Consider the following 23,700-nt stretch of genomic DNA (forward strand, 5'->3'; position numbering starts at 1 on the left):
TACATTAAAGAGGCGATAATTGCTTATTTGTTAGTATTGTTACAATCATGGTTTAGAGGGGTTACCTGCCCAAAGAACGGCAAGCAGTCGTTTGTAATTCTATATTATATTTACTGGTACTATGGACTGCAATTATCACTTTTTATCTAATTTTCATTGTGTTTTGTGCATTATAAAATTTAAAAATTTAGAAAATAATAAATTAATTCAATATATTAATTTATCTTTACTTATATGAAACTTTACCTTATAAGTAAACCTTAATTTCTATTATATTCTTTATATATAATATAATATACTTTATTGATTAAAGTTATATAGATTTACAATTTAATATTAATAATAATTACGGCACGGCACGCTTACTCCTTTAAGCACAACGACGAAACACACATTTTGTATTTTTTCCTTTTTTATCTATTTCTTTATACAGGGTTGCCATGATCGAATATACTACAGTTCCTCCCCCATCAAATAGTCCCGTAACCTTTTTTTGGCGGTTGCCTCTGCCGGTACGGTCGCGATTTTAATGTTTCATCTCTTTTATCTTTTTCTTCTAATGACCCCTCTACTTGACTATCTGGTAGGATATATTCATTTGATGAATGACCTGCACTTACTTGGTCGTCTTGCTCTTCCGGTTGTGCCACTGAAGTTACTGCTACTGGAGTTATATTGGATTCTAAACTTGTCGGTGTCTCCGAAACTCGCTTATGCAACTGGTCAATATGTCTCGACAATATGTTACTATTTGATTGAATTTTGTAGTTGCGATCTCCTGTTGATTGTATAATCCCTGGCATCTACTTTTCACCTCTTCCAAAATTTCGGTACCAAACACTTTCACTACACTGGAAACTGCGAACTGGTTTTATTTGTTTGGAATACTCATCAGAATTTAGCTGCTTCTGAGTGTTGTCATCACTGGGGTGCAAATGATCTAACAATGTTTTCAACTTCCTTCCCATCAAGATTTCTGCTGGACTCGAATTTGAATTTGCATTAGGAGTTGTACGCAGATGCAAAAGTATATTTGCCAAATTCTTATTGATGTCTGACGACTGCATTTTCTTAAGGTGATTCTTAATGGTTTGTACAAACCTTTCTGCTTGCCCGTTTGACGATGGATGATACGGTGCCGTACGTATGTGCTTTATACCGCTAAGTTTTAAATATTTCTCAAATTCTTCTGACACAAACGTTCGCCTATTATCGGACACAATGGTATCTGGTATTCCGTGTGTTGCAAATATTTCTCTCATTAACTCGATTGTTCTAATCGCATTTATTGTACTGGTTATTTTTACCTCTACCTACTTGCTATGAGCATCTACGACGATAAAAAATTTGTACCCATAAAGGGTCCCGCATAATCAATATGTAACCGGGACCATGGCCTTAGTGTTGCTGGCCATGGTTTACCTGCTGCTACTGGAGGATTCTTTTTATTACATGCACACTTTTCACAACGTCTGGCTAACATTTCTATATCTTCATCTAAACCAGGCCACCAAAAATAGCTTCGCGCCACTGCTTTCATTGCCGACATGCCTTGATGAACTTCGTGCAACATCTCAAGTATTCTGGGACGTTGTATTGCTGGTATTATTACCCTGCCTCCCCCTAACAAGCATTGTGCATTCACTGATAGTTCCTGGATTTTATTCACAAACGGTTTAAACTGAATTGATTTATATGGCAAAACTGTATCTTTCCTTTAGATATGCCACATTACTTTTGATAGTACTGGATCTCTTCTGGTTGCTTGTGCAATGTCTTTCGCAGTGATTAAAAACTGTTCCTCAACCTCATTGCAATATAATATTTCAGGTATTTCCGGTATTTGTAGCTTTACATCATTTAAAGGTAACCGGCTCAATGCATCTCCATTCTGGTGATGTTTCCCTTCTCGGAATTTAATCTCGTACTGGGAAGCGCCTAACTTTAACGACCACCTTAACATTCTGGGTGATATATGCTGTGATATTGGTTTTTCTGGGTTGAATAATCCCACTAGTGGTTTATGATCAGTCATTATTGTAAATTGTCTACCACTTAAAAATTGAAGAAACTTTTGCACACCAAACATAATCGCTAGCGCTTCTTTATCCAACTGTGAATAATTTCGTTCCGCGCCCTGTAATGTTCTGGAGCCAAAAGCAATCGGTGCTTCACTTTCATCCGGCATCTTGTGTGCCAAAACCACGCCAACTCCATACGGTGATGCGTCTCCGCATAATATCAGTGATAAGTCAGTCGAATAATGCACCAACAAATTTTTTGATTGTAGTAGTTTCTTTGCTCGTTCAAAACTTAATTTCTGTTCTCTACTCCTTTTAAAAGGTATCTCTTTTCTTAATAGTTGATACAGCAGTTCCAATAGATCGCCCTTATTCTGTAAAAATCTATCATAAAATGTAATTAACCCAAGAAAAGCTTGTAGCTGTTGTTTATTTATTGGTTCTGGTGCTTGACCTATTGCCTTCACCTTTTCGTCAGTTAGACGCACTCCTTCTCGGCTTATCTTAAACCCCAAAAATGTTATCTCTTGTACTGCGAAAACACATTTTGATTTTTTAAGCTTCAATCCTGCATCCTGTACACATTTCAGAGCAGTTCGTGTTCTATCCCACAACTCTTCCAAAGTTATTTCGCCAATTAGAATGTCGTCTAAATAAATAATCACACCATCTATGTTCTTAAGAACTCCTTCCATCACCCGTTGAAATATACCTGGTGCCGTTGAAATTCCAAACGGTAATCTTGTAACTTCAAAAAGTCCGCGATGTGTGTTTAATGTAAGTATCCTTGCTGATTCTTGGTCAGCCTTCACCTGTGTATACGATCGATCTAAATCAAGCTTTGTAAACCCCTTACAATTTGCTAATTCTGCTAGCACTTCTGTATTAGTAGGTAATGGATACGTTTCCTTGCAAAGCATTTGATTCACTCTGCACTTATAATCTCCACAAATGCGTATGCTACCATCTGGTTTAATAATAGGTACAACCGGTGTTGCCCACTCACTAAAGGATATTGAACGCAGTGCGCCTTCATCTTCCAACTTCTTTAATGTTGCTTCAACCTTGAGTTTTAGTGCAAAAGGTACTTGTCGATATCGAAGAAATTTCGGTTTACTTGAAACTGACATTTGTAACTTCACAGGATTTCCCTTGTAATCTCCAAGTTTTCCATCAAAAACTGAACTGAAGTTCATCACTTCTACTGGAATAGTTGATTCTATATTACATAAATTGCTAGTTATAGTAATTCCCAAATCGTTAAACCAATTTCGACCAATTAGAGCCGGACCATCACCCGCTGCTACTAACAACTTTAGTTTCTTTGTGACGTTCCCAACCGAGACTGGTACTTCTGCTTCTCCACTCAGTTTAAGATTTTTCTCTGTTCCCCAAGTTCTTAATTGTATTGGACTTGGTTTTAGCGGAATATACGGCATTTTTTCTCTAAATAACTTTTCACTTACTATTGAGTAACTTGCCCCAGAGTCTATTTCCATTTGTACCGGTGACTTACCTATCGTAATCACTCTCTTGACCGATAGACTACCTTTAACGAACATTGACCATAAATACTCCGTCGTTTGAGTTTTCTGGTTTGTATCTAAAAGATTTACTCTGTTTGGTCTTCTCCCATTATTTGTTGCTGGCTTTTTGGTTTTTGCTTTTTTTATGCAAGCTCTCTCAATGTGTCCACGCTTTTTGCAATAATAACATTCCGCGTCTTTAAATTTGCACTGATCTGAATGATGATTTCCTCGACAACGATAACAATTCTGAATATAGTCCACTGGAGCACGATTTGGTTTTACCTTGTTGCTTGAAATTTTATTCAACCCTGGCAGGCTGGCTGACGTTTTAAGTTCCGTCGCATTTTTTTGTGCTGTTTCTGATGCTATAGCTTCCTCCTGCGCTATTTTTAGTGTTAACTGGTCATTCGCCAGAAGCCGCTTTTGTAAATTTTCATTGCGCATGCCACAGACTAGTCTGTCCCGTAACATTTCCTCCAAATCATTGAAATTGCAGTCTTGGCTCAATTTCCTTAGCGCTGCCAAATATTCGGTAATTGATTCGTCCTCTTTTTGGTTTCTCCGATAAAATTTAAACCTTTGTATTATTATATTCTCTGCCGGACAAAAATAACTAGTCAATAATTTAGTTGCCGCCTCAAATGTAAATTTTTCCTCTAAAATATTAATCGGTGTGGCAACCGATTAGGTTTCCGTCCCACATGAGGCTTTTTTAGCCTCGCTTTTTTCTTTTTTGCGTCTGTGATGTCATTTGCAACAAAGAAAAATTCCATTTGTTCCATGTATGTTTTCCATTTCCCCGACGCCACGTTATATTAATTTAATTCACCAAAATTCTTCGCCATCCTTTAATGTTTTATCCTCGTCGCCAAATTTTATTTAATTCTTTATATATAATACAATATATTTTATTGATTAAAGTTATATAGATTTACAATTTAATATTACTAATAATAATAATTACGGCACGGCACGTTTACTCCTTTGAGCACAACGACGAAACACACATTTTGTATTTTTTCCTTTTTTATCTATTTCTTTATACAGGGTTCCCATGATCGAATATACTACAATTTCTCTAAAATAAATTTGGAATCTTGCATCACTAAACGCAGAAGAAATACAAAATCAAACAGAAATAAATACATTAAACAGAAATAACTGCCATTAAAACTGTTATTGAATTATTTTGTATTAACAAAATCGAAAGTTAACTCAATGATAATTATAAAAATGATCGGCCAAAATGTTGTTCATATATGTTACGTTTTACATATAACCAAACGAATTATAAAATGTTAAATCCTGTTTGTTCTATTTTGTTGTTATTATATATTACAAATTTATTTTGTAGTTTTAATTCTGTTTAGTTTTTTATTTTTTGTTTCCTATTTTTGCTTTTAATTTTAATTTTTTTTTATATATTTTTATTTATATATTTTCCTTACTTTATTAATTCCTTACTTTCTTGAAAATAAATTTATTAATAGAATGATCTATTGAAAATAACAACAACAGTTACCAATTAGTACTGAACAAAAACAAAAAGAAAACGTTATCCTAATCACTTAATTCGCATTAACAGAAAGCTGGCACATGGCATTGATATAAATATTGAATTAAATTTATTTTAACGAAATTTAAAACTTAACTCATTGAGAATTATAAATAATTATTAACTAAAATGTTGTTAATATATTATGACAGAGAAATTGCACATTCAAAAAGTAATGATGATGATTCGTAATATCACTTTGTTTAATGCTGTCATGAAATATGTAATTAGCATATTACAGAATAACAAAATAGACAGAATTAGCATTCTGAAACATAGCATCTTTCAATACCAAATACAAAGAAACAATTATAATAATGGCAGAACAAGAAGAAGTATTTATATATGGTATTGCAAATCATGTTGCAAAAATAAAACACAAAAGACATGATCCTAAGTAGTAAGGTCGTGTGCGAGTTAGGCTAAGTTGCGTTCTAAATGAGGGAAATTCTAAGTTGTGCCGATAATATAGTGACGTGCCGGTACGTGTTGATAAATGGCTAAATGTGTGCAGTGCAAAAAATCCCAAAACATTTTCCATTTGGTTTAGCATCAACTTAGCCTAACTCGCACACGACCTAAGTATAACGAGAACTTTTCTGAAGTTTAATACAGTTTTACTTTACTAAAGCATCTCAATGCTTTTAATAGGTGGGAGGAGAGACTTCGCATATGTTATGTTGTATGAATTTACATTGGTACTGCTCTTTGTTGATCTTTTAATAACAAGTTGAGAAGAACCCAGCCATCAGATTATAAAAGACTTCTGGCTAAAATACCAGCCTATACCAATAATCAGGCGCTGAAACGTAGGAAGGTTTGTATATAATTTTTTAAATATATCTAGGCTAAGAGGGAGAACGTAGGCAATGATTATTACGGGCAATAATAAATAATAAATAATAAAACATATTCAGGCTCTTTAAGAATATACTCCATAAAATGGGTTGCTATTTCGGCGGTTGAGCGACGGAATTGTGTTCTTCAATGATACACTGTATTAAAAACGATAGTTTTGTTATAATAATTATATGTTAATTTTTTTTTTGTTTAATCGAAACGAATTACATGTGTTGTTTATTATCATGATTTTTTTTTAAGTTTTTAGAAACGGAAGTTATTATAATATTTAGGTCGTGTGCGAGTTAGGCAGGTTCACATTTCTGTGCACTTTTTAACTTTGGCTGCCAAAGCGGATCAAGATGTTTTACCTTTTCAATATACAAATTGTTTACAAACAATGTTGAACACAAACAAATTATTCAAATGTCAAAAATTAGCAAAACAAGATTGCCAAGTCATTGAAAAGAAATTGACTTTGTTTTTTGGAATCAGCCACTATAATAAAATTTTATCAAAGAAATGTTTATAATACTAAATAAAAGTAATTAAAATTTTAGAAAATACAAATATTTACAGAATTTATTGCAAATGTTCATTAAATAATGAAAAATATATGCTAAAAGTGATCATTTTTCGGTTAAAAGTTTCCTAATAGCGATTATTAATTTTTTCAATACAAATAACACAAAACATTTTAATAAAATTATTTTTTATTGTCATATTCTATATTCTTATATATATTTGAATTCAATTATGAAAATATTATCTTATGAAAATACTAAAATGGCAACCCTGGCGATTTAGTCTCGACTTAGCCACCTCGAAAATATGCTAAGTATCGACACATTACTATATTATCGACACAACTTAGAATTTCCCTCATTTAGAACGCAACTTAGCCTAACTCGCACACGACCTTAATAACTATTCTGCTATGTTATCGTTGCTCTTTTTTCTGCTTACTTGTTTGATGTCTAAACAATAACTTCATTTTTTTATTATTATTTTCTTTCACTGTTACCATCTTTGCTCGTTATTACTTGTGATTTCCACCACAAAAGACATGGAATTGGGAACAGTTATGATAAATAGCTTGAAAGAGCTCAGTGAGAAGTTATTTGGTGTACAGGATATCAGGAGGGAGATATACATTGGTTGAATAAAATATATACGAAATATTTTGAAATGTGTATCTAATCTTTGCTGTTACCGTGTATTCGTTAAAAATCTATTTTCACAACCTTTACAATAGTGATGATAAAACTGTTCTTAATGTAACAACGCCATCTTTTGGGTAATTTAACAAACCTTTGCTTGCTAAGCTTAACTCCAGTCGCTATTTTTCACATTTTTCTCCCACCACCAGTTGATATACCTAATTGACTTTTGACAGCTTCGATTGTCAAAAAAGCTTCGATTGTGATACCAAAGAAAGATTGTTTATTTAGTCATTTTTTAAGAATTTTACAAAAATGTGTAATCAAGTATTTATATTATTTACGGGTTATTCACATATCGACGTTGACGAGCCGAGTGCAATGCGTGCGAATTGCACTTGCACTTTAATACGCACAAGTAGTGGAAAGAATATTATTGTGGACACAATGACAGCCTGGGATGGTGACAAAATTGTAACAGCACTCAGAGAACATAATCTGCAGCCACTGGATATACATATAGTTGTCTGTACGCATGGACATTCCGATCATATTGGTTGTAATTATCTATTTCAAAATGCAAAATGGCATTTCGTTGGTAATTCAATATCACACAGAGATAAGTACATTGAGTGGTCCACAGATGATAGTGCTTCTTTCGCGATTGATGGCATTGATGTTGCGGTACAGCAGACTCCTGGACATACACTTAGTTGTGTGTCTGTTATCGCGGGAAATACACCTTTCGGCACAGTTGGAGTTTGTGGTGATTTATTTGAGCGTGCAGAGGATATTTTTGATGAAACACTTTGGCTTGAAGCTGGCAGTGAAGATGCTACAAAACAAAGACAACAACGTTTACGTATGGCTGAACTGTGTGCATATATAATACCTGGACATGGTCCGGGATTTAAAGTAACTGATAAAATGTTGGAAAAATTACGTAGTGACGCTGGACTGCAGAGTATTTCACTTACTGAAAACATTGCAGAAAAACTGAAGGCACTTGATAATACCGAAAATGAAGCAGTGGCTTTGGAGAGTAAAAACTGAAGTTGCTTGCAATTTTAACACTAAACTATGTCAATCTCAAATACTTTATTGTACAAAACTAAAACTTGATGTCGTATTACTGCCTAATTGATATTTTACATATTCCATTGTTAATGTTTAATTTATTTACTTTTTTTGGTGCTAACCATTTGTTATTTATTTAATATTGTTAACTAATAAATAATCTTAAACTAATTATTATACTAAATCAATATATTATATACTTAGACACTAGGGAAAATTCTGCTCTTATACAATATCTCAAGAAATATTTAGGTTTATGTGCCAGTACGTTTCATCTTCTCTCACATATGTATGCTCTCTGAAATATAATATTCCATTCATTTAAAAGTATTAGCAAATAAGTAATTAATGATAAGTAATTAATTTCAATATACATTCATTTTTTTCTCATTAGCCCGTTTATAAAAATTCAAGTTATCTATTTTTAATAATATAAGTACGATTACATTACGTTACAGCAAACATTATTTCTAACTAAGGATCAGATGAAGAACACAAACATTCAAAAACTATAAGTATATAATTAAAGTACTAAGGGCAGCTTCGTCTGCGACAATCAGGAGACGAACTAGAATTACTAAATTTTTGTTATATGTTATATGTTCCAACATAAACAGTGGAACTTGGAATACTTGACTATTGTCTGGACTAATGAGTTTATGCATCTTGAGTTTGATCAGCATCTCTTTTGAGTTTAAGATAATGTTAGACAAAGTTAGTACTACTATCATATAATAATTAAAACTTAATTAGACTTTTAAATTATTCGTTTCTTGGAAAATTTGTTTAAACAAAAAAACTGACCTTTGATCAAAATATAATTAAATTGAAATTATAGCATTTCTTTGACAGCCTTTCTATCCAGAAAATTTTTGTCTACAAATTTACGGAATTATAAATAATCTATATTAGAATTGTTCTAAGATTATGGTATGAATGATTGGAATGATTGGAGGAATGATTTTTCTTAAGTCAAGTTTTTCCTAAAGCGTAGAAATATATAACACAAAATTAAATCTGAGAGTTGAAATAAAAATTTTAATAACATAGTCTTCATGGAAAGGTAAAAAATACCCTAACGGAACTTTTTTAGGATTCAAACTAGCAACTTGACCACCTAATTGATTTCTATTTAATATTTTACCCACTTTTCAACAATCTCTGGCTTCCGTGATGTTGACATTCGACTACATTCGAAATTACTCTATTCTAATTAAATATATTCAATTTAACAGAGAACATTGAGTTACATACCCGTTAGGTTATACCGGTGATCCCCAGTGGATCCACTTAGGCCTATTGGCCCATTGTGATGCCGTATATAAATAATGTAACCTCAGGGTTTAAAACCACCTAGAATCTTTTGCGAAGCATAGAATGCTATTTAAAGTCAGATCCTGTAACTGGTCCAGGTTCTCAAGGAAGGGGGCTCCTAAAGTGCTAAGTCGCCGACGTACATGAGCTGGGCAAAAACACAAAAGATGAGAGCGCACTCTCATCGTCCTCCCCACAGCTTCGACAGATTTGATTGAAAAGAAGACCTAGTCTTCTAGCATGGCTCCCTAGTTTACAGTGTGCTGTAGTCAACCCTCCCAGAAGACCAATGTCTTTGCGGGACATCTCAATTAGAGTTTTCGATTTCATTTTATTGAAAAGTGTCCAGATTGCATACAGATGTCTACTTATCGATGAGTCTTCCCATCTTTTGTTAAAAGCACATACCCGTTACTTACCAAAAAAAACAGTTAGAACAAATTATAAGATCCTCTTCAAATCGGAAATATTTGAATGTTAAAATTAAAAAAGAAGGAACTTTTTTAAACTTCCGTTGAAAAGTACCTTTTAGTTTAAGTATTATTTATTAACTATCAGAACACGCGGCATTTAATGAATCACTAAGTCTGTTATTATTAAAAATGCAGTAAATTGAAAGTAATTTATTGTATATTGTTTTAGTTTAAATCATTTCAAGACGAATATAAATTGATCCAATACGACAGTTGATTTTCTACAAAGATTGCTGTCGATGCTTAACAATAAAGTCCCTCTAACAATATAATATATTTATTTTTGTTTTAATTTTTGAGTCGTTACTTCGAAAATGTTTAAATGCGGTTATTTTTGTTTTTTAAAAATATACTAACTTTTATTTCGAAAGTTTTTTTGTGTATCTCTACACGTGTTTCGGCAAATTCGCTTTTGCCTTCATCAGGAGAATTCCTAATATATTAGGAGAATGCCGAAACACGTGTAGAGATACACAAAAAAACTTTCGAAATAAAAGTTAGTATATTTTTAAAAAACAAAAATAACCGCATTTAATATAATATATTCTCATCTAGTCTACTTGTGATATATAATATTTAATAACAAATGAAGTAATTAAAAGGACTTGCCGTGAAGAAAAAGTGCAGAAAAAAACTAAATAGATTTAATGGTAGTTATTAAAAGTAAAAGCAGATCTGTTGATTTACTATAGACCATGACATCAGCAGATTATAAATCACCTTTTAGTTTTAAAGCTTACAGAAAGTAAATGAATAACCCATCTACTCTAAAACAATAAAGTCAGACTAAAAACGTCAAAATCCCCGAAAGTTTTACTATGTAGTCAAAATTCTTTCTAAACGGACAATGAACACATAGAACTGGTAGTTAAATAAATAAGCAAGATTTTAAGATATCAAATTTAATATTTGATATAGCAATCAATGCCTGATATAGCAATGTATATATCGAACCAATTATTGCCAAACATTATAAAAACGTAGCGCTATACATATAGTAGAAGCAATACGAATCCCACACACACACACACATTTCTATCATCGTAAAAACGCTGGGCGGTATCTAAACTCAATTATTTGTAAAACGGAAGTGCTTTAAAATATCTAGAAGCACGATTTTGATATCCTAGGCATGCTTGTTTGACTACCGATTTTAGAAGAATCAGCTATAGTAGACAATTTTTTTTCTATGTCGCTTTTGTAAACAATATAAAAATTACTTACACTAGTTGGCGATAGATGGTATATGCAGTTTATTCTAAGTGTAAAGTTTATAATATTAAGCTTCGAAAACTGGAAAAGTAAGCTATATCCGAATAATACCGTGATAGAAAAAGTTGCTCAAAATATTAAAAAATACTGAATATTATTGTCAATTCGATATGCCAAGGAAATCACAATAACGTTCATCAAACTTTGATGAACTATCTAAAAACCATTTTTGCTAAAGAGATATTATAGGTGCTTCGACTCAAGTTAAAGAAAAAAATGCTAACAAGAATTAAAATGTGCAGTAATATGTTTAAACGCTGTTTTATATATTGTAAATATACCACATATATAGTACCATATAAACAAATTAATTTTATCTACTCCTTTTCTTACATTTGATGTGTTCTATGAATAGTATAAGTATCCCATTAAGAGGTTTAACCTACGAAATATATATTTTTAATAGTTTAGAATAAAAGGAGAAAAATTTTTTATTCTCCAAATTTTGTGAAGCAATCTAGGTTGATCCAAAAACTAATCATTCATTCTTCGTAAATAGAAAATTTGTAATTAGGAACAGAACATACTGATATAGCAAAAATGAAGATCTAAGGTTGATTTCTCCAGAGTACTACAAAAACCATTCTTATTAATAAAGAATTATATATAGTAAAGTATTATGAAAGACGAAAAATATATATTAATTAAACGAAACCTAAGTTTAAGGAATAATTTTATTCGGTGCAGTTAACTAATTTTGTATTACTCTGTAAATTGGCTTAAAAAACGGAGTTGTAAGGTTCAAACCTCTTATAATAGGTTAGGTTAGGTTAGGTTAGATTATACCGGCGATCCCAGGGGGATCCACTTAGGCCTATAGGCCCATTGTGATACCGTATTATTTAGAACCCATGGGCTAAAACCATCCAGAACCTTTAATAACCTCTTATAATATGTCGAACCACATATAACTGATTTATTTAAATTTAATGTTTCGGTATGAACTTTGAATTAGTTTTCAAAAGGGCTCCCTGATTTGAGTCTCTGTTTACGCTCCTGCACTCATTGACTTAATGTGATCATAAAAATGAAAAAATGTTTGATTTAAATTTTAAAAACAAATCTTTCTTTTATTTGCTTAAATTTTTTATATATTCTCTTTTTCTTGTTTTTTTTTTTGTTTTTAATATTTTTACTTACAATTAAATTATAAAACTTTGTTTTAAGTTGTTCTAAATTTTGTTTTATAAATAAAATACTAATACTTATAGCTAAAATACAATTGAATATAATATATATAGATCTTATATATATTATAGACTTCTTTTTGCTAATCACTCGATTTACAAATAACGCAACTAATTTTCAGTTTACTCAATAATATATAATTTTGTCTTTAAATATTTAACATTAAATATTAAATTAAATTTTATTTTTTACAATTAATAATTTTTTTTTCAATTTTGTTGAATTTCCTTATAGTTAAAATCATTTACTCATATTTTAATAATTTCTAATTTTCGCTTATATATTTACATTTTTTAAATTTTAGCTAAAGTTTATTTCATTTAAACATTAGTAATACATTCAAATATCTCAAAGAAATTTTCGTTATTTACACAGAAAATTGCAATTCTTATTTTAGTTTATAACTTTCATTCCTTTTTACTAAGCACATTAATGATTTTTTATATATATAATGAATCGGAATTCTAAAGAATATATTTAGAAAAACTTTTTTTTTTTATTTAAATCATTCAACTACAAACATTTTTCTTTCTGTAGTACTATATTCACTCGTCCAGAAAAATAAAATGTGTGCAATTAAGAATAATTTTAATTTTAATTTAAATTTAAATTTAAGTTTAATTATTATTCTATTGTTGATTAAAAAAATTAATTGTTTCAATGACAATTTAAAATAATTAAAATTAACATTTTTAAATTTTCGAATTGAACATAATATATATGTACTAGAAACATAGTATATAGTATAGAATATTAGAATTTATGATAATTATAACGAACTTTAAACGAATGTATCTTAAAAATGTGAGTCTAAATATTCTCTCCGAATTCCAATCTAACTAGTTATTACAATTTTTCACAAATTTTCTTTAGTTCTGAAAATTATCTTAACAATTCACACACAAAGTTTTGAAAAGTTCACAACCTGAGCACTATTGAACTTAATATATAAAATCGTTTATAATTGCAAAAAACTGACAATTACCCAACCAAAAATTCTATATAATATTTACAATTACCAAAAACAAAACGTAAAAATATTAATAATTATAATTATAATTAAAATAATAATAATAATAATCTTTGCAATTGCAAAACGAGGCTTAAACGAGAGTGAAGACAAATACTTTTGTGTACAAAAAATAAATATCAAATATAAAACTGAAGATTATACTCGTAAAATTGTAGTTGAAGTAGAAGGAACCTGCTTCTTCTTAGTGCGTACATCACAAGCTTGGCTATATGCCATAATAAAATATCACTGGCCTATCGCACTGGCCTATAGTGCTTACAATTGATACTAACTTCCGACCATGATATGTGCCGGTTGTTCTAGATCGTTATCATGCACGGTGGAATAACGTGAGGTCGATACAGGTGTCAAACCATTTTTAAAGAGTTCATCGGAGGAAAGTTTACAGCTGGGTACTAGTTCTGTAAATTCGGTACCCAATCCAAATTCCATATCTAGAAAACCATATTCCCATGTTGAGGCAGAACTTGATGTTATATTCGTGCTTACAAACGATGAGGTGAGCGAGTGTGTTGCAGAAGAAATAGTGGAGAGTGTAGTGAATGTGGCCGTTGTAGATGAGCTGGGCGATGTTGGTGATATTGCTGCACTACTGTTGGCTGTTGTACTTGTACTGGCACTTGAACAAGCCGTTGCTGTTGTGGTTGAACTTTGCACCGTTGTAAAGGAACCGCTAATCGATACTGCTGTACTTTGTTGTGAGGATTCACTTTGTGCAGTTAATGTTGAGTTGGCTGTTGCTATTGGTACAGGCACAGCTGTGGCAGGATTTGTTACTGATGTAACTGGTGGTAATATTGAAAATAAATCATTATTATTTAATGGATCTAGTGCTGATTGTGAGGAAAGACTCAGCACAGAACTCCAATTAATTGATCTCGTTGAATCATCGTCCGCATACCCGCTATCACTATCATTCAAACAGCTGGTGGCACTCGTTAGGTTGGTTGCTACTGGCATTGCTGTGTTGGCTACCTGTGTTGCTAAGGGTGCTGTTGGTGGTGCAACTACAGTAGCTGTTGGACTCACTGCCGTGGGTGCTTGTGTTTGTGGCACTGAGGCCAATGGTGTTGAGATCACAGTTTGGCATGGAAAAGGTGTTGCTCGGCCTGATTGTGCGTCCCGGAAAGGATAATGATCGTATGGATGTAGTGTCGCCGAAGTTGTTACATTTGAATCACAGTTGGTATTGTTCAGGTTGAAATTGGTTAAAGGTTTTTGTAGTTGCGGTTGTGGCGTTGTTAAATATGGCGGTGGCGTATCTAAACGGTCGTGTTGATTGTGATACATTTGCGTGTGCTGCTGTTGTTGAAAATGTTGCTGTTGTTGCTGCTGCTGCTGCTGTTGTTGTTGATGCAGTTGATGTTGTTGCGTTTGATGCTGCTGCTGCACTTGATACTCCATGTTGGCTAGTCTTGCACAATTCATTACTGGTGCATATTCTAAATGCTGTTGTTGTTGATGCAACAGTGCTTGTGGCGGTTGCTGTTGTGGCTGACTAATTTGCTGCTGCTGACTATGATGGTGATTATGATGCGAATGATGCTGCAAATGGTGCGGATGATGGTGTTGATGATATTGTGCATGTTGATGGTGATGTTGTTGTGCTATATGCGCTGCCACCTGATGTAATTCTTTTGCTTCGGCTTCAATTTCACGATCTATGCGCTTTAACGTATTACATATTAGTACTGATCGGTATAAGGATTGTTCTGAAACTTGACGGAAACGCGATAACTTAAACATGGAGATGTTTCGTATTTTTAATCGTATATCTTTGTAGCAGTTTTTGTTCGTATTGCACCAAGTACTGCGCCCATCACAGCAACGTTTCAATGGATGTCTAGCATCTAAGTTAGCTGCAGCTACGTGTAAACTGTTGAATGGCGGTGGAGGAACAGGTGTATTATTATTCACATTTGGTGTTGGACTACTACAACCAAGTTCCAGATAAGATTTGCCATTTTCAGCACAACGTATTGTCTGCTGTTGCTGCGGCGGCGGATAAGCCGCTTCAGGTGGTACATAAAACTGTTGTGCACCATTATTGCTAGCTTGCCATTGTGTAAAACCATTCACTATACGAACATGTTGTGGACTGCCAGTGCGTGAGCAATTTTGTTGTGGAAAAGGTTCTGAATAGAAATTAGGCCTTGAAACATAACCATGTGCGGGAGAATAGCCACCTAAACGTTGAGGTGACTGATGTGGCGGCGTTGAAGTTGGTGGAAATGAATGATACCGTAATGGACAATAGGTTGGTATGATGCTCTCTTCTTCCTCATAATCATCTTCAAAATCATCGTCGTCATCGTCTAACTCATCAGCGCTGAGTAGCGTTGTAGCGAGTGTTGAACGAGTTGATATGCTACCCCATGGATCGCTAGGTACTGCAACTGCTTGCAGTTTTGATATACAATCAACTGGTTCGGTGCTTGTCGCCCATGGTTCACAGGGTACAGCTGCCACAACTTCTAATTTAGCAATACTGTCTTCAGGGACGGGTGTAGTTGATGTGGGAGGCAGCGGCGTTGTTGCTGAAACTTCGGCTGCTGTAGGAATTAAACTTGTTACCAATGTGCTGACTAAAGGTGATGTTGTTGTTATATGTTCAGTAACTTTAGTAACTTCTTTACCGTTAATACTCGTTAATGTGGTATTATTGCTGCAGTCATTGCTGCAACTTTTACTTTCATTATTGTTGTTGTTTAAATTTATAGTGTCTTTTGTGCACTCTACAAGTGTTGCTGTTGGTTTACTATCGTTAATGGTAAGCTTATGGCCTGTTAATTGTTCTTCAATTGCTTCAATGTAATTATTGTTGTTAAGTGACCATTTGCTGGTCTTGTTTGGTGGCGGACAGTTTGTATATGTATTTGCATCCTTGCCTTCAAACGTAATATCATGCTTCCGCTTATTAGCGGCAGTAGCTTGAAGACCCATTGCAGAATTAACCTGAAAATAAGAAAAATAATTATAAGTTAAGATTATCAAAATATGATAAATATATTTTTATTAATGTTTTAATATTTATGGTTTATTATTAATAACTCATATCCTAACACATATTATTATTATTATTTAAAGCACATTATACTTAGAGATATGACAGTTTGAAAGAGTGGTTTTTTCTAAGATATTTCAAAACTTTTGTGCATGTTAGTTTATCTTTTATTATTTTAACTAAAGATCCTGACTTAAGATTTCTTATATGGCTTAAACTGTAATTAATTTCTTTTTTTAAATAGTTATGTTACATTAATCTTCATTAAATATTTTTATTACCTTTCATTATTTACAACTAGAGATCCTAACTTAAGAAGTATAATATAATTTGAACTAATATGTTTCTACTTTTTAATGTATCATGTTATAGTAATAGTATATGAAAGACGACATGTTATATAATATGATTCTTTGAGATAGTGTCATAACATAATGGTAAAGATTTAATTTGTATACTGCTTTAATTTGTATATCGATAAATTTTTGGAATTAAAAATTTATTATTACACATAAATACGAATTTATATTACTTTTAACACAAATGACATATCAAGAGAACCTTATAATGTACCTTGTGAAAAAGTTTAGTCGCACCGTATGTCTCTAACATTTTTGGCGCCAAAATCAAAGTAGACATTCAACGTTCTACCGTTGTTTTATAAAAGAGAAAATTGCCATGCAAACTTACTAGCATTTACAGCTTTAACTGTAAGACGTAGGATATAAGAGGACGTCATATAAAAATTAATGTGCCACATACCTCAAAGACTACCATACGAAATAAGTTGCTATGTGTAAAGTTCAAACGGTTTACACCCACACAAAACAGTTGTGTGTAGTTACCACAGACAGACTTATTGTGTAAACCTCCACATTCAACGTTCCTTAAACTCACAAAGCAAAATATTTTTATCAAGAAATTGTATTTCATTCCCCCTACCCCTCTCTAAACGTAATCAGGGAAATGTATCTTAGTTGTAAGTGTGTTGGTATATGGAATACACCGAAAAAATAAAACCAAACCAATTTTCTGATGTGCACAAAAGCAACCAAGTGAAGCTGCCTTAATGTCGAGACCGACATAAAGTTCACCCTGAATGAAAATGAAACGAAAATACTAGTGTTTCTGCTGCTATCTATCCTAACCCTCATTGTAGCCTTACCACGCACCCGTGCATATTTCACTGATGTGGAGCATTTGTAGACAAGAGCCGCATAGTAGCAACTTAGTCAATGCCGCCGCGTAATAGCAGTGTAACACTAAAGAAATGATGACGGCGTTGACGATGGTGAAGGCGATGTAGACCATGAAGACGTTGTAGAATTTGAGTAGGTTTGGTGTCTTCCTCAAATGAAATGCTATGAGGGAACATTTACATTTTCTTTGAACAATTTTTTTGATTTTTTCTTTTTTCATATTTAATTTTCCTTCCACGTTAAAATACACAAACAAAATGAAAGAAGAAAAAAAATTACATTCAACTAATATCAAATGAGAGCTTGTGTGTTGCTGTTTTTGTTGTTGTGCGTCGTTGTTGTTGCTGGAAAGAATTGATGTACCCGTATTTTACCACAGCACTTGGAAGCAACAACATGGCAGGCAGCAGCAGCGGCATGGGAAGCACTAACAGTTAAGCAATAAAGTTTCCTTTACAAAATGTAAACTCGTTCTAAATCTAGCCAAGATATTGCCAAAGCTTTGAATAGCAACAACAGCAACACCAACAGCATTAATGCCACTTGCAACAATATGAAGCAGAAACTGAAGCAGTAGTAGAAGTAGAAAACGTTTGCTACAAAATCAAAAGAATTTACAACTTTTTGTGATATCAGCACAACAGTGTAGGAAAATTGTTGAAGCAAACTAATGCCCTCGACAAGCACCAACTAACGAGCAATAAATAGCGAGTTGCAAACGTTTCACTAGTTGTTTCTAGTGCAGCAAAACCAGTTCGTAGTTGTTTGGGTAGCGCTGGCTTATAACTTTATTGCTTAAATATTTATTAAAGACAACGTCGTTGTAATATTATGTGCTATGGTACTGGCAAAACAACAGCCACGACCAACCAACATTTACAGCTCAAGAGACAACATCTTCCTTGCTCGCCCATAATGCCGTCTTTGACGTACAACAGCTTCACAACGTTGCTTTTGTTCCTTCAGCTTTGAGCTAAAATTGTTCACATCTACTACTGCTAACATTTTATGTAGAACGTAGAAAATTTCATTATAAATTTTCAACTTGACTGTTGTATACGAAGAAATATACGAAACGAAAAATACGAAACTCAAATGTCAAATAGACATTTGCTCGCAGCTCGTACCTCGTAGCTCGTAGCTCGTAACTTGGTTTTGGGTCGTAAGAAAGTAACGACGTTACCAGTGTGTGAGAACAATGAAAATTTAATATAATTTTTTTTCTTTATTATTTCCTTTTTCCATTTACCATGAGTAATTTTCAAATACTGAACGAAAACACAAAAGAGGGTTGCCATATGTTTGAGTAGTGTGCCGTCTACTCGTAGGCCACATAGACTTACCGAAGCAAACGTACCAAAAAATGTGTAGTATTTGTTAGGTATCAGGCTATATAGTATGTGTGTATGGGTTATAAGTAAGAGCAGTTGCTGTTCTCTTGGGGTGAGTCGGAAACTAACAAGGGCGGTTGCACATTTTACTTCAGTTTTCGTACACATTGCATGTGTTTTTCAGCTGATGAACAAAAACAGACATAACGTAGTACTGCCAATCTTCGGAACGTATTTCATCCCCTTGTATATTTTATGTAAATACCAAAAAATAATGCAGCTAAATTGTTTGGTGTGTCATGCAAGCGAATGCCGGTTCCAAATTAAACCAAGTAAAGCTGCTGCTTTACAAAATAATGTATTAAAACAACAACAAAAAACACAAACGCTTGCAATGTGCAAGCAGTAGAAGTTTTCTCAATCAACAAACCCTGCTGCATATGCCGATGCGTACGGTTTAGGTACGTTTGCATGCAGGAAGACTCCATCCGTATATTTTTAGAAATTTATGCCGACACCGATGATGGCGTTGGTAGTCCGTACGACATTCGTCTGTTTAGCTGACATGTGATGTGTCATATTACATGCCCTTTTTTTACTGAAGGTTTTGCTTTAAAGTTGAAATGTAAAATTAGGAAAAGTTTTTGAAAAGTAGCTAGTTTAAGGGTTAATTTGGGTGACTAAAAATTATTGAAAATAAAATTCTAACTCAATAATTTGTTATTAAAAAACCTTTATTTTAAAGATTTATTGAAAGTGAATTTAGTAAAGTATTGAATATATTAAGGGATCTACTTTCTGGATATATAGAAATAGAAAAAAAGCATATGAAGATATGGCATAACAAAGTGTGATTGGAATAAACCTTGATGCGGCTAGTGTCAATGACACGCTTTGTCTGTTATGAAAGAAATGTACAAGGTGAGATGAAAAAACTGCAACCAACTTCAGACTGCTGTCATTTCTAAACCGCTCGTCCCACAGCTGTCAGATTTATTCTAGTGACAGCTCATTATATTGTTTACAAGCGCACAAAAGCATTTTGGTGGGAATTTTTCAGAAAAAAAGTTATTTGTGATGGAATTCAAGCGTGATAGTGTGATTGCTTTGCATTTGGCTGGAAAACCACAAGTGGCTATCGTTAGAGCCCTCCAGCATTTAAAAGTGAATAAATCTTTTGTGTCTCGTATCATCGCTCGTTACCATGGTACTGGTAGCGTAGCCCGACGTCAAGGAAGTGGACGAAAAAAAACAGCAACATCGGCAGAAATGGTTCGAAAAGTGAAGAAGCGAATCGAACGAAATCCGCGTCGCAGTGGACGAAAAATGGCTCGTGAGCTGTACATATCGCAATATGCCATTCGGCAAATATTGAAAAATGAGCTTGGACTAAAGCCATTGAAGTTCCAAAAAGTGCAAGTTCTTACTGATGCGCAAAAAAAAGTTAGACTCGAAAAAGCTAAAGAGTTGCTTCGCTTGGCCGAAAGTGGTGAACTGCCGAATTTGGTTTTCTCCGATGAGAAACCATTCGTTATCCAGCAGTTTGTAAACAAACAAAATGATCGTGTTTACTTGCCAGAGAGGTCAGCTGAAAATTTGCAACTTCTGTTGGCCACCACAACTCAAAAGCCGGCCATGGTGATGGTGTGGGCCGCCATAACAGCCGATGGTCGCTCGCCGCTCGTATTCATCGACCGTGGGGTCAAAATCAATGCGCAAATCTATCGCGAAAATATTTTGGAGGGAGTTCTGAAGCCCTGGGCACGCAAACATTTCGGCCGCAGACCTTGAACATTCCAACAGGACTCAGCACTATCGCACTCAGCACGCGCCACCCAAGAATGGTTAAGAAATGAGGTTCCTCGCTTCATTTCCACCGCACAATGGCCACCAAAATCTCCGGATGCCAATCCGTTGGACTATTGTGCCTGGGGTATTTTGGAAAGCAAGGTTGGCACTAAAAAATACCAAAGTGTCGATCATCTCAAGCAAGCGCTTCGCCGAGAATGGGACAAAATACCACAGAGCCACTTTCGGGCAGCGTGTGATGGTTTCATTGGCCGTTTGAAGGCCATAGTTCGTGCCAAAGGTGGCCAATTCGAACAATTCTAAACCGATTCTCAAATTTGATGTTATTTCCGACATTTTTTGCTTTCATTCAATAAAATTTAAAAAAAATGAAAAAATTATGGCGTTTTACTTTGTTGCAGTTTTTTCATCTCACCTTGTATATTTAATGTATTGACTGTAAGTTCTATTTTTGATTATTAGCTTAAAAAATGATGATCTTAAAAAATAAGTTTATATTAATACTATTCTCTATCTCCTGTATGTGTTAACTGTATTAAATTAACATCTTTACATATTTTCTACAATATACTTAAAAAATACATAGCAAGATATGAATAAGAATAATTCATTTATTGAAATGAAATTATTGGAGTTTATCCAAGGGTCACTTCTAAAGTACGAATACCAAACGACGCTTAACACTCGCAAGGCGGAATATAAAATACATTTTATTTATTCATTTTCCTTGAGATCAATTCCCAAAACTATACATTTATAAATAAAAAATAACCTTCTGTGCTTTTTATTTTATCATGCATTAAAATACTTTGATAGACTATTAACCAGAATTGTAAGCTATTAATTTTAAATTAGTAATGCTTAATTGGGCTAGATCTTTAATACCGCTTTATCCTTTAAAATTAAAAGATTCCATCATCCACGTTTCTATTCTATGCAGATTAGCGTTTGTTATCAGTAAAAATGTCGTGTGAATGCCGATTTAATATTCATCGCTATCGATTTTTGTCTATTAGTTATAAGATCAAGATCAATCATATGATTTTATTTCCTTACAATAATGTGTTGGAATTTAATAAATAAACATATCAATTTTAAATATTTGTTAATTTTCAAATTTTTTAATTTGTATGTATATTATTCATATATTAATAATAAAAAAAAAACATATTTATTTTAATTAATTATTTTTTCGTACAAAAATATATTACATCAACATTGCAAACATATACTTGACAAACTATGCAGACTCACTTTATTCTTATTTCAAACTTAATTTGGTTTTGTAGCTTTCTACCGTTATTTACTCAAAAATTATTTTTGATGCGATATCTGCTATATTCTTTTTATTTTATTTCTTTTATTTCATCTATTTTATTTTTTCTTGTCTGGACTTGTTTTCTTGATTCTACTTTATTTCATTCTGTGCTGCTCCATGTTACTGCAAATCTTTACTTATTTTAATTTAAATCTACAATGCTCTATTTTGTTTTTATTTTTTGTGTCCGCATTTCTTATTTTCATTTGTTCTTAACTCAATGTTATTCTTAGTTTTATTGTGATTGTTGTTGTTGTTGTTTTTAGCAACAGCAAGATAAGAAGAATGTAGCGTTTCGCTAAACTTTCTTCTGTTGTAGCCGAGAGCAGAACATGTCACTACGGTGTTTGGCTTTTAGGTCGAGGTTTCTATTTCATTGTATTATACAAAAAAAAAATAGCATTGCGATGCTTAGGAGTTATACGCCTGCTTGCCTGCCACGCAACTTTGCTGTCGTTTTATTAATAAATTTGTTGGTAATATGCTTGCGCATGCTTTTCCTTTTTCTCAGCTAAGGTATGCGTCAGTAAGTCTCTGAGTCATTTTAATTGTTTATTCGTTTGTTTTTTATTATTTATTCCAATTAGTTTTTTTTTAAGCTTTGTTTTAGAAATTAACTGACAAATCATCAAGTGCTTATTGCTAAGGCTAAGGATAACGTAAATGAAATTAAAATTTACTCATACGCATTGTGGGGCACAAGATCTCATTTATTTACGAAAAATTGTCAATGATTTCATTGACCAAAAGAGCGAATGTAGTGGTGTAGTGGTGAATTTTATATTTACTTGGCCGGTGCAGAAGACAACACAAAACACAATAATGGAAATCTGCGCTGTGCGCAAAATGCACGTGTTTCTTACTTACTTTTCTTTGCACAACGAACGATGCTTATTTATATTTATTTCATTTCTTTGGACTTAACTTTTTTGATATTTTTTTTGTTTTTGCAACAATGTTACTGGTGTGTACGCTATGGCAGTATTGTTGTTATTGTCTTGTATTTTTGTACATGGTTATAATACCAACAGCAATGGTGTGTATGTAACATTGTGTGTATAATCAAAGTATTTTGGATGTCGCAAGAAAGGGTGAATGAATTTCCTTGATAACAAAAAAAAAATGCAAGCATAAGAAATATGAATGAATTATAATGTCAGCATTGTGCGCTATGCTATGCTGCTTATTGGTAATACATTCCTTGCTTGCTGCTCGACCCCCTCTGAAGATGTTGTGGGTGGTTAGCATGGATGCTGAGTCAATAACCGTACCAAAACGAAAAACAAATTTTAATGAAAAAGAAAAATCAAAAAGAAAAAAAAAACAATATGTATGAGTAAAACATAGAGTGTAATTAAAGAAAAAGCAATTTAAGTGGCAAAAACCAGACCAAACGCATATAAAAAAGAATTGCTTTTATTGTAAGACCAAAACAATAAGAAAAATTTTATGAATTGCCAGACAATTTTCAATGTTTCTGAAGGTCGTTGCATTAATTAAAACAAAAAGAAAATATAATAGCAACAACAAAGACACCATAAAAATGAAAACAACAACAACAACAGCAATAGCAAAAA

The 23,700-nt window shown here is 33.1% G+C and overlaps 4 protein-coding genes across 5 annotated transcripts in view; 1 reads left to right on the plus strand and 3 right to left on the minus strand.

Moving 5' to 3' along the window:
• Positions 1-803: 803 nt before the first annotated feature.
• LOC119675902 (uncharacterized protein K02A2.6-like) lies at positions 804-1,262 on the minus strand. Its single transcript, XM_038087118.1, has one exon. It carries the CDS (start codon positions 1,260-1,262, stop codon positions 804-806), a length of 459 nt encoding a protein of 152 aa, XP_037943046.1.
• Positions 1,263-1,330: 68 nt separating this feature from the next.
• LOC119675903 (uncharacterized protein K02A2.6-like) lies at positions 1,331-4,021 on the minus strand. The gene is made up of 2 exons (XM_038087119.1): positions 1,736-4,021; positions 1,331-1,681 (listed from the first exon to the last, which is right to left on the minus strand). Exons 1-2 carry the CDS (start codon positions 4,019-4,021, stop codon positions 1,331-1,333), a joined length of 2,637 nt encoding a protein of 878 aa, XP_037943047.1.
• Positions 4,022-7,360: 3,339 nt separating this feature from the next.
• On the plus strand, positions 7,361-8,296 carry LOC119681005 (metallo-beta-lactamase domain-containing protein 1-like). Its single transcript, XM_038094060.1, has one exon. It carries the CDS (start codon positions 7,421-7,423, stop codon positions 8,156-8,158), a length of 738 nt encoding a protein of 245 aa, XP_037949988.1. The 5' UTR covers positions 7,361-7,420; the 3' UTR covers positions 8,159-8,296.
• A 5,223-nt stretch (positions 8,297-13,519) lies between these two features.
• Positions 13,520-23,700, minus strand: part of LOC119678235 (probable serine/threonine-protein kinase yakA) — a 64,492-nt gene continuing 54,311 nt past the window's right edge. For both annotated transcript variants that reach the window (XM_038089955.1, XM_038089956.1), the window contains exon 2: positions 13,520-16,417. In XM_038089955.1, the coding sequence (XP_037945883.1) occupies positions 13,730-16,417 (2,688 nt within the window). In that variant the 3' untranslated portion in view covers positions 13,520-13,729. The remainder of the gene's footprint in view (positions 16,418-23,700) is intronic.

The sequence above is a fragment of the Teleopsis dalmanni genome, chromosome 2, assembly GCF_002237135.1.
Source record: "Teleopsis dalmanni isolate 2A chromosome 2, ASM223713v2, whole genome shotgun sequence".
Classification (NCBI taxonomy): Eukaryota; Metazoa; Arthropoda; class Insecta; order Diptera; family Diopsidae; genus Teleopsis; species Teleopsis dalmanni.

Coding starts and splice junctions, on each gene's coding strand:
- LOC119681005 (XM_038094060.1), top strand. CDS start 7,421: ATGTGTAATCAAGTATTTATATTATTTACGGGTTATTCACATATCGAC.
- LOC119675903 (XM_038087119.1), bottom strand. CDS start 4,021: ATGTTACGGGACAGACTAGTCTGTGGCATGCGCAATGAAAATTTACAA. Junction 1,682..1,735: donor GAGATCCAGTACTATCAAAA/GTAATGTGGCAT, acceptor AAATCAATTCAG/TTTAAACCGTTTGTGAATAA.
- LOC119675902 (XM_038087118.1), bottom strand. CDS start 1,262: ATGAGAGAAATATTTGCAACACACGGAATACCAGATACCATTGTGTCC.